The following is a 12,989-nucleotide window of genomic DNA, read 5'->3' on the forward strand; positions in this document are numbered from 1 at the left end:
GTAATTGTTGTGCGATGGGTCTCATGGATCCATCTGTCGAATCATGGCGGCGATGCTGCTCGGCGTTAATCCAAGGTAGCGAAGAGAGGCTGCGGCTGGACGCCTGGATGCAGTGCAAGGCCCCCGGGTTCGACCTCTGCCTCTTCTCTCCACTCTGTACAATCGCCCTACTTCTCAGGCTGAGCTGAGGCGTCTTGCGGACGCGGGCTTCTATTAGCGACGTCATCAGGTCGAAGCTGCGATGCGACGGTAGCAGGGCACAGCACGTGCCGCCGCTCCATGCCATGTACGCCAAAGCTGCCCAGTGCCTACGCAGGTACCACGAGTATTCGATCGGCGCCCTCATGCAGCCGCGCTGACTGGAGACATGATCGATGTCGTTTCACAAGACATTCTTGAGCATAGCCAACCACACGCTCGGAAGCAGCTCAAGGCCCGGGTCGTGAGAATGAATGAATGGCAGGACAGGTGATGCGCTACGTGTCTGAGATTGCAGCTCGACGTGGTCAGAGAGGCAGCGACTAAACGACCGAGCTGAGCTGTTCTGTTCTGTCCGCGATGATGGCGCGAACACATGGCAGTCGCGGGAGCTTTGAGCAGCAGGTGCCGAATCGGCTCGGCCCCCACCGCGTGCCGCAGGTCCAGCCACTTCCAGCCTCCACTCCTCCGCCTCACGAGCCCCAGGCACCCACAGGTCTATCCAGGATGAGAGCAAGGCGGTTGCACACGGTAGACCCGAGTTCGAGCTTTGCACCAGTAGCGGTGAGATGAGTGGACGAGAAGGCCTGTCGCGGGCTGTTAATAACCTCCTGGCGGCAAAATAAGCCTCGCTGCCTCAGAGATCGTCACCCTGCATGCATTGCACGACTGCGCCGCACTAAGAAGGTAGGCATGCTGGTGCTTTGCAGTGTCTCGCAAAAGAGCTGGGCCGATATGGATATTCTTCCCTGGCTCACGTTTCTCTCTCTGCAACCTACAATTTTGCCTGCAGACAGCAGCAGTGTGAATCCACAATGGCTCCCTACCCAGACACGACGCCCACCGAAACCGTGCCGCCAGAGGTGGTCGCGACAGCACCTCCAGAGGATTCGGCGCTGCCGGGAATGAAACGCGGCATCGCAATTGGAGTGGCCTTTTCAGTCGGCATCATCATGGCCGCTCTTCTTGCCTTCTTTGTGTATAGACGGCGCAAGCAACGAGCTGCAAAGCACACCAAATTGAGTGCCGAAGAGCCAGTCGAGATGGACGCTGGTGGGCTTTGGCCCCAGGAAAAGAAACGGCACGTCCGAGTTGCACCTATCGAGGCTGATGCGTACTCCATTCACGAACTCGACGGCAGCGAGATCCCAGAACTACCCGGCCACTACGAGGGACAAGAGCTGAACGCCAACAAGAAGACACCAAGAGCTTCTTACGGTGACGATGACACGTACGGCCAGAAGCTGAAGCAGTGGAACGACTGGAGTGTTGCGCTGGACTCAAGCCACCCTCAGCCAGCCGAGGAACCCCTGCGGCACAGCAACCCCTACCTGGAGGTGTCGCCATCCCAATCTCAACAAACAAGCATTTCCCCAATGGGGGACACATTACTCGATGCACCCTCACAAAACCTGTCTTACAATTGTGTGTCTCCGCTCGCTCTGTCGCCGCTCGAAGATGCGCATTTAACGCCAACGTATGGTCGCCCAACACGCCAGCAGCGCTATTACGACCAAGCAAGAACCTCAGCGTAATGCGGCTACGCAGAGTTGTAAAACGCAGGTCAAAACGGAGGGGGATGAACAGGAACAACAAATAGTGTATAACGCTATCGTAGAATGCCATTAATGCCGCAGCCGGCTGCACCACGGCTTGACAACGACGTACAAGAATCAGCGACACGGTCATCCACTCTGCTTCTCCAACTCTCTTGGCTCAGCATCGAGCATATCGATAGCGTCGTCAATGGGAGGATCGGAGAACAACCTCTCGTCCTTCTTGTCTATCGCCGTCTCATGCACATCGACCGGCTCGTCAACCTCATCGATGGGCGGATCCGTGAACAATCGATCATCCACTTCCTTCCCAGTCGTCGCCATTGGCACTGTAGACCCTGGAAGCTCGGCACGAATCACCTGCCCATCACCCACCTCAGTGACATACGTTGGGCTCTCCAGCTCGCTCCACCGTCTCGGCTTCTCATCGCCTGGAACTTCCGCTGGTCCGCCTGCGCGATACGCATAGACCTCCGACTTCTGGGCTTTCTGAGCATGCTCTTCGTCGGTGCTATGGCCCGATGTCGACTGTGTCTTGGTTCTCCGCACCTTGTGCCGTCGCAGGAAGAACCACATGCCAAACGCTACGAGACAGACCATTAGAGCTACACCGACACCAATCCCCGCCGATGCGCCAGCACTTATTCCGCCTCCACCAACATCATTCGCAGGATCGTCTGGACGTAAAGCTGTTGGCGAGCTACTAGGCAGACTGTCTGCATGCTCAGTCGCCGAAGATGGCAATATGCTGTTAGAGGTGCTGGCACTGGCCGAAGCTGGTGGATCGGCTGGCGCCGGAGCGGGTATTGCTGTAGGAGCAGGAGCTGCACTTGGGGCACCAGGTATGGCAGTTTCGACGAGTGATGGAGTGGGAACAGGAGCTGCTGTTGGCTGAGCAGGAGGTGGTGTGGCAGCTGGTGGTTGACTGGGGAGCAGTGAAGAGATGACATCGTCGTCATCATCGTCGTCGTCAGTGTCCGTCGCGGTCGGGAGAGCAACTGTTGGGTCTGTTGTAGAAGCCATGTCGGATATCTTGGTAGCTCGAGTGTCTGGTAGGCGCAAAGAGTGTCGGAAAAGATACTGCCAACGATATGGGGATAGATGGTGTAGATCAACCAAGCAGCAACCCGTACCTTACTCCCCCAGGCTTGAGCACACCCGCTTCTTTAAGCCCCACCAAAATAGAACCACTGTCCCAGCGACTCCCTATTCCCCAAGTCCCAAGATTCGGCACGCACAATTGAATCTCAGCCTAACCGCCTAAAGGCAAAAGCAGAATCTGCACGCAGCCTCCTATTGGCCACCACCCAGCAATGCCTCAACGACAAGAAGCTCAGAAGCCATTGGCACTTGGCCTCCCCTTGCGCTGGACCAAACACGTGCCCCGGCCCAGCGAGCAGTGGCGCACAAAGCGTACGACACCACCAAGGCTGTGCGAACGACAAGCCCAGCACCAAAGCCGGTGTCTGCACGCCCCCCCCCGCCGTCCCATGGCAGCACGGCGCCGCGAGCCCAGCGCTGGCGTGGCAGGGAAGGCGCCCGACCTGGACGCTGCTGAGTGGGAAGCAGATGGGTGCGGGAAGGGAGGGTCAGAGACAGGTTGGTCGTGGGGGCTCGGACTTCTGTTGTTGATTGGGTCGTGGGCTGGGCGTTGGGTTGATCGTCTTGGTGAAGGGGAGGGTTGGGGAGGCCCGGACGTGTGTGCATGGACGAACGACGTGAGGGGAAAGATTTCACGCAGACGATGATGAGAGAGAGAGAGGAGTCGTGTGTGTTTTGGATGCTTTTGTCCGAGTCGAGCAAGATGTTGGAGGTCGCTGATGCGGATGCGGACTTTGAACTTGGCAAGACTTGGAGGAGGGTTTCCAGTGCAGGTGTTGTTGTAGACCAGGGCTAGTGGTTTATCATCGCCAGGTGGATTTCGGCTTTCGTTTGCGTGGGCATGGTGCAGTTCTGGATCTCACTCGGGCATGCTCTCACTCGGCTGTTCAGCAGGCTTTGAGTCGGCTTCTGGTCCAGAAAAGGAAGGGATTCCTCTTAACGGACGCACAAAGTCAGACATAGCCAGTTTGCAACATTTTTAGCGACCCTTGCTCGATACACATGTTCGGGCAAATGAACGGCAGACAATATCCATTTTGTATCCTTGTATACATTACAATTCAGTATAGTTCACATCTATACCCTACGGTGTTCCTCCCTCCCGTGCTCCGTACGCTCTAGCTTGAGTCGCCATGCAATTACTCAAGCAGCAGAGACAGCAGGAGCCGCAGCCTGGGGCTGGACATCAGTGCAGAGCAGAGCCTGCTCCAGGATGGGGATCAAGCAGCACTTGGCCTGTTGTCCCTCAGCGGCGCAGATGTCGATGAAGTTGTTGATGCCTGTGGGTGTGGTGGGAGCTATGGGCGGTCAGCAAAATGATGGTGAAGATCTCCACGAGCATGTCGTGACGTTGACTGAGGATATACATACGAGTTTGGCAGTCGAGAATGGCAAGGTTGAGGACGCTGGTTGCGCAGCAAAGGGGAGAGCCCGATGAGCAGAGGCCGGCCTGGCGCTCCTCAAGGGGAGCGGCGAAGGCAGCGGCAGCAAGGGCGAGGATGGTGAAGTACTGCATCTTGAAGTGTGCGTTAATTAGGTGTGGATTGAGCTGGAGCGTGGTTGGTAGATTGAGGATGTAGGTGAATTGAGTGCAGATGATGTTTGATGATGGTCAAATGTCGACATTCAATGGCTTCTACTTATACATGCTCAGGTGCCCTGCTCCTTGATCCAGCTTCAACAACGGCAAACCTGTAGGAAGGGGGGAAACACCCCTTCGTCATCGAGGACTTTGCGCAGGACGAAGACCGTCATCGCTCTCGAGCGTGCTATACCCCAGCATGTCCTTAAAGTGGCTCAAGCTTGTAGTCAGAGCCAATGTGAGTTGCTGATCTGGATCCCGGGGCCGTGCTTGAGATGGAGTGACGTTGATGCTCTGTTGTCAGCTCGAATTGCCCAAGCGCCTCTTTCGTGACTGGTTCTGTGGAAGCACGGGTAGACCGTTAGAGCCGCTCGTGGCTGAAACAGTACAGGTGGAGCTCGCGAAGCGTTGGCATCTGGTGCGTGTTCCTACAAATCGATATCGGAGGCTGATGTGGTGCGTGGAGGCGACTCCTTCCACAGGCCATCATAGATCGTCGTCGGGAAGGCGGCTGCTTAGTTAATATTACCTATCGACATGAGGTCTTTGTACGTTTTTCTCTGCATTAGAAGGCAGAGTTTTGAGAGTACTTCTGGTAAATCATCAGAAAGATTTCGCGACACGTATTGGACACAGCGTTTATGACGTTGCTAAGCTCTGATAGCAGTGCCTAACATAAGCACATGCATGCTTGCGTCAATGTTCATCCTCGCAAGGGGTTAACTCAGGAGAAGCGTACTGTAGGTGACTTGTAACCACACAATACATGCATGTTGATATGCGGAGAGAATTAAGATTAGCGTGGCGAATGAGAGGCTGATCCAGCTGCACAGCCGCGTGCAGTTGCACATCTAGGAAACTAAAGTCATGTTGAACTCGCCAAAAACTGTATGATCAATTGTCCCTTGTCCACAGAAACTGAAAATAGTAGTGAACATCGCATTGTGGCGGCTCGAGGTGGCAAAGATGCGCCAACTGCCGTTGTGCCATGTGGGTAGCCGTGACAGGACGGGATGGAATAGGGGTGTCAATTTAGCAAGGAAAAGAGCAAGGGGCAAGCAAGTCAGGTATGAGACTACTTCCAAAAACGACTGATCTTACAAGCCTAACTCGCTTAGTGAGTGCTATAGCACAAGGTTGAAGATATAGTTCTCTTTTCTATTTGCGTGTAACCGAAGCAAGTGTTGAAGAAAAAATGTCATCGATGCCACAGACAGTCGACAGTGGGGTGGCTTGGACCTGAGGGATGCTACAGCCTTACAATTGCTGTATCCTCGGTTTGATGGCATAGTGAAGCTCAGATGGGGTTGTTGTTGTTGCAAGGAGAAGAGCGCACTGCGCTGCCGTTTAATCCATTAACCACGCGTTCCCTGTCTGGGCGAAAACGCCGACCCGCTTGCGCCGATCACGTCACTCCTCGTGGGCAGTTGCGGTCCTTATGCCTGACAGCCTGCCATAATCCCTACACCACAACAACTTGCATCGTCATTGTCACCCTGGAACCAATCAAAGTGGCAGCTCGATCTAATCTGGCTGTTGCTTTTGCCTTGCGTCTAACAGCGCAGCTGAGCAAGGGGCATTTGCCTCAGGAAGCTATACGTTTGATGCTATTATTGATACATGAATCGATTTGGGATGCTTTAGGCGACTGTTGGAAACAGGGACCGGCAGCACTTTGCTGCTGGTCTTGGTAGGTGACGTCCACGGCTTGCAGCAAAAAGCTGGACAACATTATCCTAAGTGCATGAGACGATAGTCAAGAACGTACACATGCATTGTGGACGAGAAGATTGAACAGTAGTAAGTAAACATTAACAATGGTATCATGCTCCGAGATATCAGTACACTAAAGTGAACGCCATGCAATGCAATGCTTTGCGATCTAAAGACTTTTGGGGACGCGCAACCAATGCCTTACAAAAAACGACTCATGACTTGGAAAACTTGTTCATCAGCTTCTGCCATGTCGACCTAGAGCTCTCCTCCCAGGTCTCAGAAACCTCGTCGACGAATTGGCCACTGACCAAGTCCGCCTCAGCAGGCTTGACAAGCGGACTCCTGTAGACGATCTTGTGGCCAATGTACAGGATGGCGAAGAGGATCAAACTGATGTATGCAATGAAGAAGTTTTCGACATTCCAGGGAACAAATGCAGTGAATCCTTGAGTGAGAGTGATGATGACAGTGAAAGTCAGACCGTACCAGGCCATAGGAGCTCCACCCCAAGACTTGAAGGGCAGAGTGTCGCGGTCGATGTTCTGCGCCTTGAGAGCTCTCATGAACGCGATGTGGCAGATGCAAACGCATGACCATGCGATAAAGCCGGCAACGGAAATAATGTTCAGAAGCCAGTTGAAGGCCTCGGTGCCGCTTGCGGAGCAGTTCATGTACCCAAGAAGACCCATCAGAGCAGTAATGGCAGTGGACCAGTATGGCACGCCCCTCTTGGTAGTCTTCTTAAGGAAAGCTGGTCCGCAGCCGTTCTCAGCCAGACCAACGAGGATACGACTGCCGGAGTAAACATTGGAGCTAGCTGCGGAAAGAACGACTGTCAAGAGGATAGCATTAAAAATGTCTGGAAGTGCAGTGACTCCAGCGAGCTGAATGGCGATGACCAAAGGAGAGGAGCCAGCGTTTGTGTTACCAATAGCGATAGACTCGTTGTCGTATGGGACCAGGATGCCAACGAAGAAGATTGTGAAGATGAACAAGGTAAAGATGCTCCAGAACGTGTTTCGGATGGCCTTGGGCATGGTAACACGGGGATTGGCAGACTCTCCAGCACCAATGGCGCAGAGCTCGGTGCCCTGGAAAGCAAAACCGGCCTTGATAAGAACAGCCCAGAAACCAACAAACTTGGCAACAGCTGGTGCATCGGCAAGGTAAGGAGCAAAAGCGCCAGGAGAATCCCAGTACTTGAAGCCGATGTAGCCCTGAGGTCCAACGCCGCCGGCGTTCATGATGATGGCAAAGATCCAGAAGCCGAACAAGGCAACGACCTTGATGGAAGCGAACCAAAACTCAAACTCTCCGAAAACGTCGACAGGGAGGAAGTTGACGGCGGAAATGGGAATCCAAAAGATTGTGATGAAGATGGCGATGTTCAAGTCTTGGTTCCACCATTGGATGATAAGTCCGGCTGCCGACAGCTCGAGCGCATAGGTGATGGACCACGAAAACCAGTAGATCCAACCCATGGCGAATCCAAGACTGGGGTCGACGAAACGAGAGGCGTATTGCGTGAAGGCACCAGCGATGGGAAGGTAGGTGGCCATCTCGGCGAGAGACATCATGACCGAATAGACGAGCGTACCGACGAAGACATAGGCAAGCAACGCGCCTGCGGGACCAGCTGTGTTGATGGAGCTTCCACTGGCAATGAAGACACCGGTACCAACCGTTCCACCTGTAAAAGATAAGCAAATGTGCGGATAAAGAAATGAAGGGGATGATGGACGCACCGATAGCAACGAATTGCAAATGACGACTCGAGAGCTTCCTCTGCAGCTCATCGCTCTGAGGGGCATCCTGCTTCTCGAGGTCGCTTGCCGAGTGAGCAACCGACTTGCTGGAGTGGTAGTCCATCTTGGGAACAATGTCATCGTGTCCTTGAGTGGCGGCCATCTTGACGATGAAGAGAGGATGAGGCCTGATCTGGGACGTGTAGCCTGGTAGACAGAGTCGTGGAGTCACTGAACTATGGATCAACTCAGCAACTGGGGAACGGACGTATTTCAATCGCGCTCGTGTGATTTTGTGGAGCCACGGTGCACCGCATCAATGTCAGCCGTCGGCCAACTCCACGCGCTCTGGTCGTCGCATCGACCATTGAAATTTTCGTGTTGGTCCACTTTGACAGGCAAAGGCCTCAACCTCGCCGCGCCGGTTGCCGACGGTGGTCCGTGATCGTCTGGTGATCGCGGCGAGCGTAAAATTTGAGCAAGGGCATCATCGGTAATATACGGGTCGTCGCACCCGTTCGCATGAGCTTGTACGACTCAGGCAAAGTGCAATGGTACCGCGCCGCGTGCCTGAAGCCGAAAGACTGCTGGTAAGAAAAAATCTGCACTCTAGCAGTTCGCTTTCGGCGCTGTAGGTGGCGAACGCTGGAAGGTTGGGAATAGCGGCGGCTCGTTCCTTCCCCGGGCAATGCGAACAAGTCCTTGGCGTCGAATCACACATCACGTCAGCGCAGAGCCTCTCCACCGACTCCCCAAACTCCCCACACAGACCTCGCTTGCGTCCGAGCTGACTCGAAGCATGAATATTCTTTCTGACTAACAGCTGATACCGCAGATATGGATGGGGAGCGCTTTGACTCAGTACAGATCTCGAGAGCGCAAACACTGTGACTCCAGCGTGCCTGAGGCTCCACCGACACATGAGAATGCCCCCAAACACATACGGCAAGCGATTGACATGCGCCGCAATCCTACACAATCTCGCGTCTATGAGCCGTACGACCAAAAAGGCAGCTCGGACTGGACTGTACCGGCGGCTCAAAGAGTCACACTCCCAACGCCCAGTCGAGCTATGCACACGCCATGTAACCGTAGCCTGCACCATGGTTCTGGGACGTGTGCATCGCGATTACTTCAATATCACAGGCTCAGAGGTGCCATATTGTCTTCGAGGAGGGACACTGCAAGCATCCAGCAATCTCAATCACCACCGTCAGCTGGTGTCAGGAAAGTCAAGATGACTGCATCGTCCTCAATGATCTGGACGATTGACTGCCCCAGAAGGCTACGTACGCAGTTGCTCATCGCGCTCACCACGCGTCAGATCTGCATGTCGTAATTGCCTAGAATTCCTTGTCTCAGCCCTATGCACGTCCAGAACGTTTCGTACGACAAACACAACGAGACATGCTCGCCTATAGAACCCCAAGGGGACCCGTCAGGTATGGATCCGGGGATGTCTTAGTGTGTGCAGGCTCAGTACCGAAGCTTAACCTTTTCGAGGTAAATTTGACAGCTGCATGATTCGGCGTGGTTCACTTGAACAATGAGGTAGACATGCTACGCTGTCCGACTTAGCCCCTCTACGGTGGTATTTCTGGAACTACTGTCGCTTTGCGCGGGCCTCACTTGGTCATCATCGTCGCTCTCTCCTTTCAAGTCCAGAGGTAACATGATGAAAGCTACCGTTTTGTTGTGGGCCTGAACGTGTCTCATACTCACCACCATTTCCGTTTGTGATACCGGGAGGCTGATCAAGCAGAGTATTTGAATTTCAACATGCGGCTGTTAACAGCATCCTTAACTATCGATCCTGATCCACAACATCTTGTTCTCAAAGCACAAAACCAGCACGAACACCACCGTCTGCCAGCAAACCAACATGATCTCTGAAGGGGTACAAAAGTTGCACTGGACGCAGCGAATCGCCTTGGTACGGCACAACCTTCACGCCGCTCGACGGACAGGCGATTTCAGTTTCTTCAAATCACTACAGGCGCATGCTCTCATTGAAGGCACTGATCACGTTGCTCTCCTCAATCAGACCCTCGGCGACAGTGCGGATGGTGTCCTGGCGACTCTCGATAATCTCAATGCTGGCATAGCTTACGTCCATCAGGACGCGTTCAAAGCCATATACGACAACGCCAAGAACAACATGCACGTAGGAGAAGGTACATTAGCTAGTCGACGGTCCCTCCTCCGCGTAGACATCTGCCAGCAACGCGACATGGCCGATCATGCCATCGACAAGACCACCAACTCCGCCATCAACCTCATCCAAGCCCAACCAGCTCATTGCCAGGATGCGGTGGCAAATGCATGGATCACTGGTGCCACCATCATGGCTGACGCAGTCTGCGTGTGTCTCAATGAGATGAACAGCCTCGAAGATCACCTTGACGACTTCATCAGCCTCGAGTACTCCTGGAACAGCATCCAAAATTCCGTCGACGCCGCCATCTCTGCACTGCGTGGGATCTTCAGCCTTATGACGACTACCTCCCAACCCGCTGCACCACACAGGAACCGCAATCTTAGCGTCTCGTCAGCCAGCAGCCAAGATCACGGCAGCGCAGCAAGCATACGCAGCCGCAACTCGTCCACCGCGTCCGCGTTCAGCATGATTAAGCGCGCATTCAGCGTAAGCGCTCCGTCGGGCCCCCCACCCTCGAAATCAGCACGCAGCAGTGTGAACAGCGGCAGCCTGCCTCTCCCAGACCCCAACTCAAGGGGCTTCCGCGCAAGCATCAGCGCTGCGTGCCCGACCAAGATGCCCAATTTCGGCGACCATCCGCATACGGTGCTGACGACCATCCCGCCGACGCCTGCTGTCATCGACATGGGCTCGCCAGATGTGATGAATCCGTTCAAGGAGAATCCGGATTACTTTGCTTTCGACATGGGCAGTAGCAGGAAGAAGGAACCTGAGCAAGGCAGCGCGGATGAGATGTTGCATATGTGAGTTGAGTCGTGGTCGTGACATTGAGTGGAGCTAACTTTGCAGCAGTGAGGATCTTGATCCTCTTTACTCGCCGGCGGTGATTGAGATGCCTCAGCCGCTGAAGTCGAGACGTCTTTCCGAGTCTTTTGACATGTCTAACCCCGATGGTATCACTGTTTGATGGTAGGCTGTTCAGTAACTGGTTTGCGTGTTCGGTTTTGTTGTATTATAAGGTCAGCAGATGTCAGGTTAATCGAGACGAGTATACAAAGTTTCACGCGAACATGTAATCAACCAAAATATTAGGTAGCCCATACGGCATTACAGTCCAACTCTGCTTTTACGCCCTACGTAAATTCTGCGCACATAGTCCAAACCAGCCCAGTCCATAAGCGTACTTCCGTCGCTTCTCCGCTCCTTGTCGTCCTCTTTCATGCTGTCAGCACCCACACGAATAACCTCGACCTGAACAGGAGATGGACTCGGCACTTCCACCTGCACGTTTTCCGTGCTTCTATCGCTTTTGAACCAACTGCGCATGCTCTTGCTCCTGCTCGTTCTAGCACTGCGTTTCTGTTCCTCATCATCGGGATACCGCAGCCACCATGGCTTTCGATCGAGTGACAGCCAGCTTGCTCGTGGCGGGGGTTTCCTTGGGCTCGGTTGGCCCATCTCGTGTATCTCTTTGATGGGTAGTTCGAAATATCTCAGGCTTTGTGTTGGCGCTTCGACCGGGCTATCGCAGGGCTTGATGGGCGCTGAAGAGGATACTGCAAGCGGACAGCTTATCCGTGTTTTCATTCCATGTCCCTCCGGAGTCGTGCTGTCATTTTCGACGGGCGTGGATGTAGCGGAAGAACTACGCCGGCTAAACCACAGTCTTGTGCGCTCGTGACGCATTCCGAGATAGTAGAAGACACCAGCGAGGATGACGACGCATATTGCTATTGCGAAACCACTGCCGACATCTTGGCCTTTTGTGACGCGTTTTGCATGCTTGTGGTGATGAGGTAGAGGGCTAGCGGATATGGTTCGGAGCGTGATGAGCAGTTGGAGAGCAAGTGCCAGTGTCGAGATCATTGTTACGAGATCGCAATGCTGTGAAACAAACGGCCAGACACCGCGAGATACTTAATGCAACACAAGGTCTAGATCGTGGCCAGAGTCGAGGCTTTCTTGTGCTGCTGTTGGACATGTCCAGATTTGGCTTCGCGTCGGGATTCGGGGACTTGAGGTGCATGCTCAGCCTGGGGTACCGCATTATTATTGAAATAGCAACATCGGGAACCGACGTATAGTAGGGCGCATGTAGTCTTCATATGGTCACAAATAATCGACTCTCTTGAAGCTGGCTGTTCGGCTGGAGAGGATGTTCATTGAGCACTGAACTCTGCAATCATCTGATCTGGTCATTCTGTTAGCTGGAGCTATAACGTAAGATTGTCCTTGTGTACCCTCTAAAATCTCCTCGAAAGTCGGCTCATGTGATGAGCTTTGATTTGGGCAAGACCTCGACACCGCTCCCTTCGGGGAGGTCCTCGTTGCTGTAGGACGCAGCGCACGATGCTGCTTCGCAGTGGTCTGCTTCCGACGTGCGGGAGTGAACTCTTCCTCCGTGATTCCAAAGTTGAGCGTGGAGGCGGCAAAACCAAGATCCATCGGCTTGACCGCTACTGATGTGCCAGCTTGGAGGCGTCCAGTCCCGCTCCTGGGCCCTGATGGGCTCTGCTGTGACATTGCTGGAAGGCGTTGTGTCTGTACCGGCGGAAAAGTTACTGCTGATATAGCAGCCTGCTGGCCTCCAGTAGTGCTTACAAAACCTTTCGGCTGCTGATGAGTTGCAGCTGGAGGGGTACCAGGTCGTGTGAAGTTGGGAGGCTGAAATTGCAGGCCCAGATGATTGCCGAAGTGGCAGATATTCCTGAGAAGAGACATCAGGACATCATCGCCATGTTCCTGGAACAGATAGCAATGAGGCTGAAGCTCAGTGTAGAAGGAACTCAGCATCTGGATCCAGATGCACTGATGTAAATCTTGGGCATGCACACTGAGCGGAGTGATTGCCGTGAGCTTCTCCTCTACCATTCTGAGCTATGCCTTGATAGCATCGGCAGGTAACTGATAGGTATCAGAGTCACAGGCCAGGA

The 12,989-nt window shown here is 53.9% G+C and overlaps 7 protein-coding genes across 7 annotated transcripts, besides 1 other annotated feature; 2 read left to right on the top strand and 5 right to left on the bottom strand.

Annotated features, from left to right (window-relative positions):
- Positions 1–1,013: 1,013 nt before the first annotated feature.
- On the top strand, positions 1,014–1,733 carry EKO05_0000385 (uncharacterized protein; the record flags this gene model as incomplete). The annotated part of the gene is made up of 1 exon (XM_038944687.1): positions 1,014–1,733. One exon carries the CDS (start codon positions 1,014–1,016, stop codon positions 1,731–1,733), a length of 720 nt encoding a protein of 239 aa, XP_038802931.1.
- Positions 1,734–1,883: 150 nt separating this feature from the next.
- On the bottom strand, positions 1,884–2,777 carry EKO05_0000386 (uncharacterized protein; the record flags this gene model as incomplete). Its single annotated transcript, XM_038944688.1, has 1 exon — positions 1,884–2,777. The coding sequence occupies one exon, from the start codon at positions 2,775–2,777 to the stop codon at positions 1,884–1,886; it is 894 nt and encodes a 297-aa protein (XP_038802932.1).
- Positions 2,704–2,743: a tandem repeat.
- A 1,221-nt stretch (positions 2,778–3,998) lies between the features above and the next one.
- EKO05_0000387 (uncharacterized protein) lies at positions 3,999–4,371 on the bottom strand (the record flags this gene model as incomplete). The annotated part of the gene is made up of 2 exons (XM_038937028.1): positions 3,999–4,153; positions 4,227–4,371. The coding sequence occupies 2 exons, from the start codon at positions 4,369–4,371 to the stop codon at positions 3,999–4,001; spliced, it is 300 nt and encodes a 99-aa protein (XP_038802933.1).
- Positions 4,372–6,365: 1,994 nt separating this feature from the next.
- Positions 6,366–8,061, bottom strand: EKO05_0000388 (lysine permease; the record flags this gene model as incomplete). The annotated part of the gene is made up of 2 exons (XM_038936806.1): positions 6,366–7,843; positions 7,899–8,061. 2 exons carry the CDS (start codon positions 8,059–8,061, stop codon positions 6,366–6,368), a joined length of 1,641 nt encoding a protein of 546 aa, XP_038802934.1.
- A 1,719-nt stretch (positions 8,062–9,780) lies between these two features.
- On the top strand, positions 9,781–11,023 carry EKO05_0000389 (uncharacterized protein; the record flags this gene model as incomplete). The annotated part of the gene is made up of 2 exons (XM_038936748.1): positions 9,781–10,859; positions 10,909–11,023. The coding sequence occupies 2 exons, from the start codon at positions 9,781–9,783 to the stop codon at positions 11,021–11,023; spliced, it is 1,194 nt and encodes a 397-aa protein (XP_038802935.1).
- A 140-nt stretch (positions 11,024–11,163) lies between these two features.
- On the bottom strand, positions 11,164–11,922 carry EKO05_0000390 (uncharacterized protein; the record flags this gene model as incomplete). The annotated part of the gene is made up of 1 exon (XM_038944689.1): positions 11,164–11,922. The coding sequence occupies one exon, from the start codon at positions 11,920–11,922 to the stop codon at positions 11,164–11,166; it is 759 nt and encodes a 252-aa protein (XP_038802936.1).
- Positions 11,923–12,165: 243 nt separating this feature from the next.
- Positions 12,166–12,927, bottom strand: EKO05_0000391 (uncharacterized protein; the record flags this gene model as incomplete). The annotated part of the gene is made up of 1 exon (XM_059635424.1): positions 12,166–12,927. One exon carries the CDS (start codon positions 12,925–12,927, stop codon positions 12,166–12,168), a length of 762 nt encoding a protein of 253 aa, XP_059491407.1.
- Positions 12,928–12,989: the final 62 nt, after the last annotated feature.

Source organism: Ascochyta rabiei, chromosome 1 (assembly GCF_004011695.2).
Source record: "Ascochyta rabiei chromosome 1, complete sequence".
NCBI lineage: Eukaryota > Fungi > Ascomycota > Dothideomycetes > Pleosporales > Didymellaceae > Ascochyta > Ascochyta rabiei.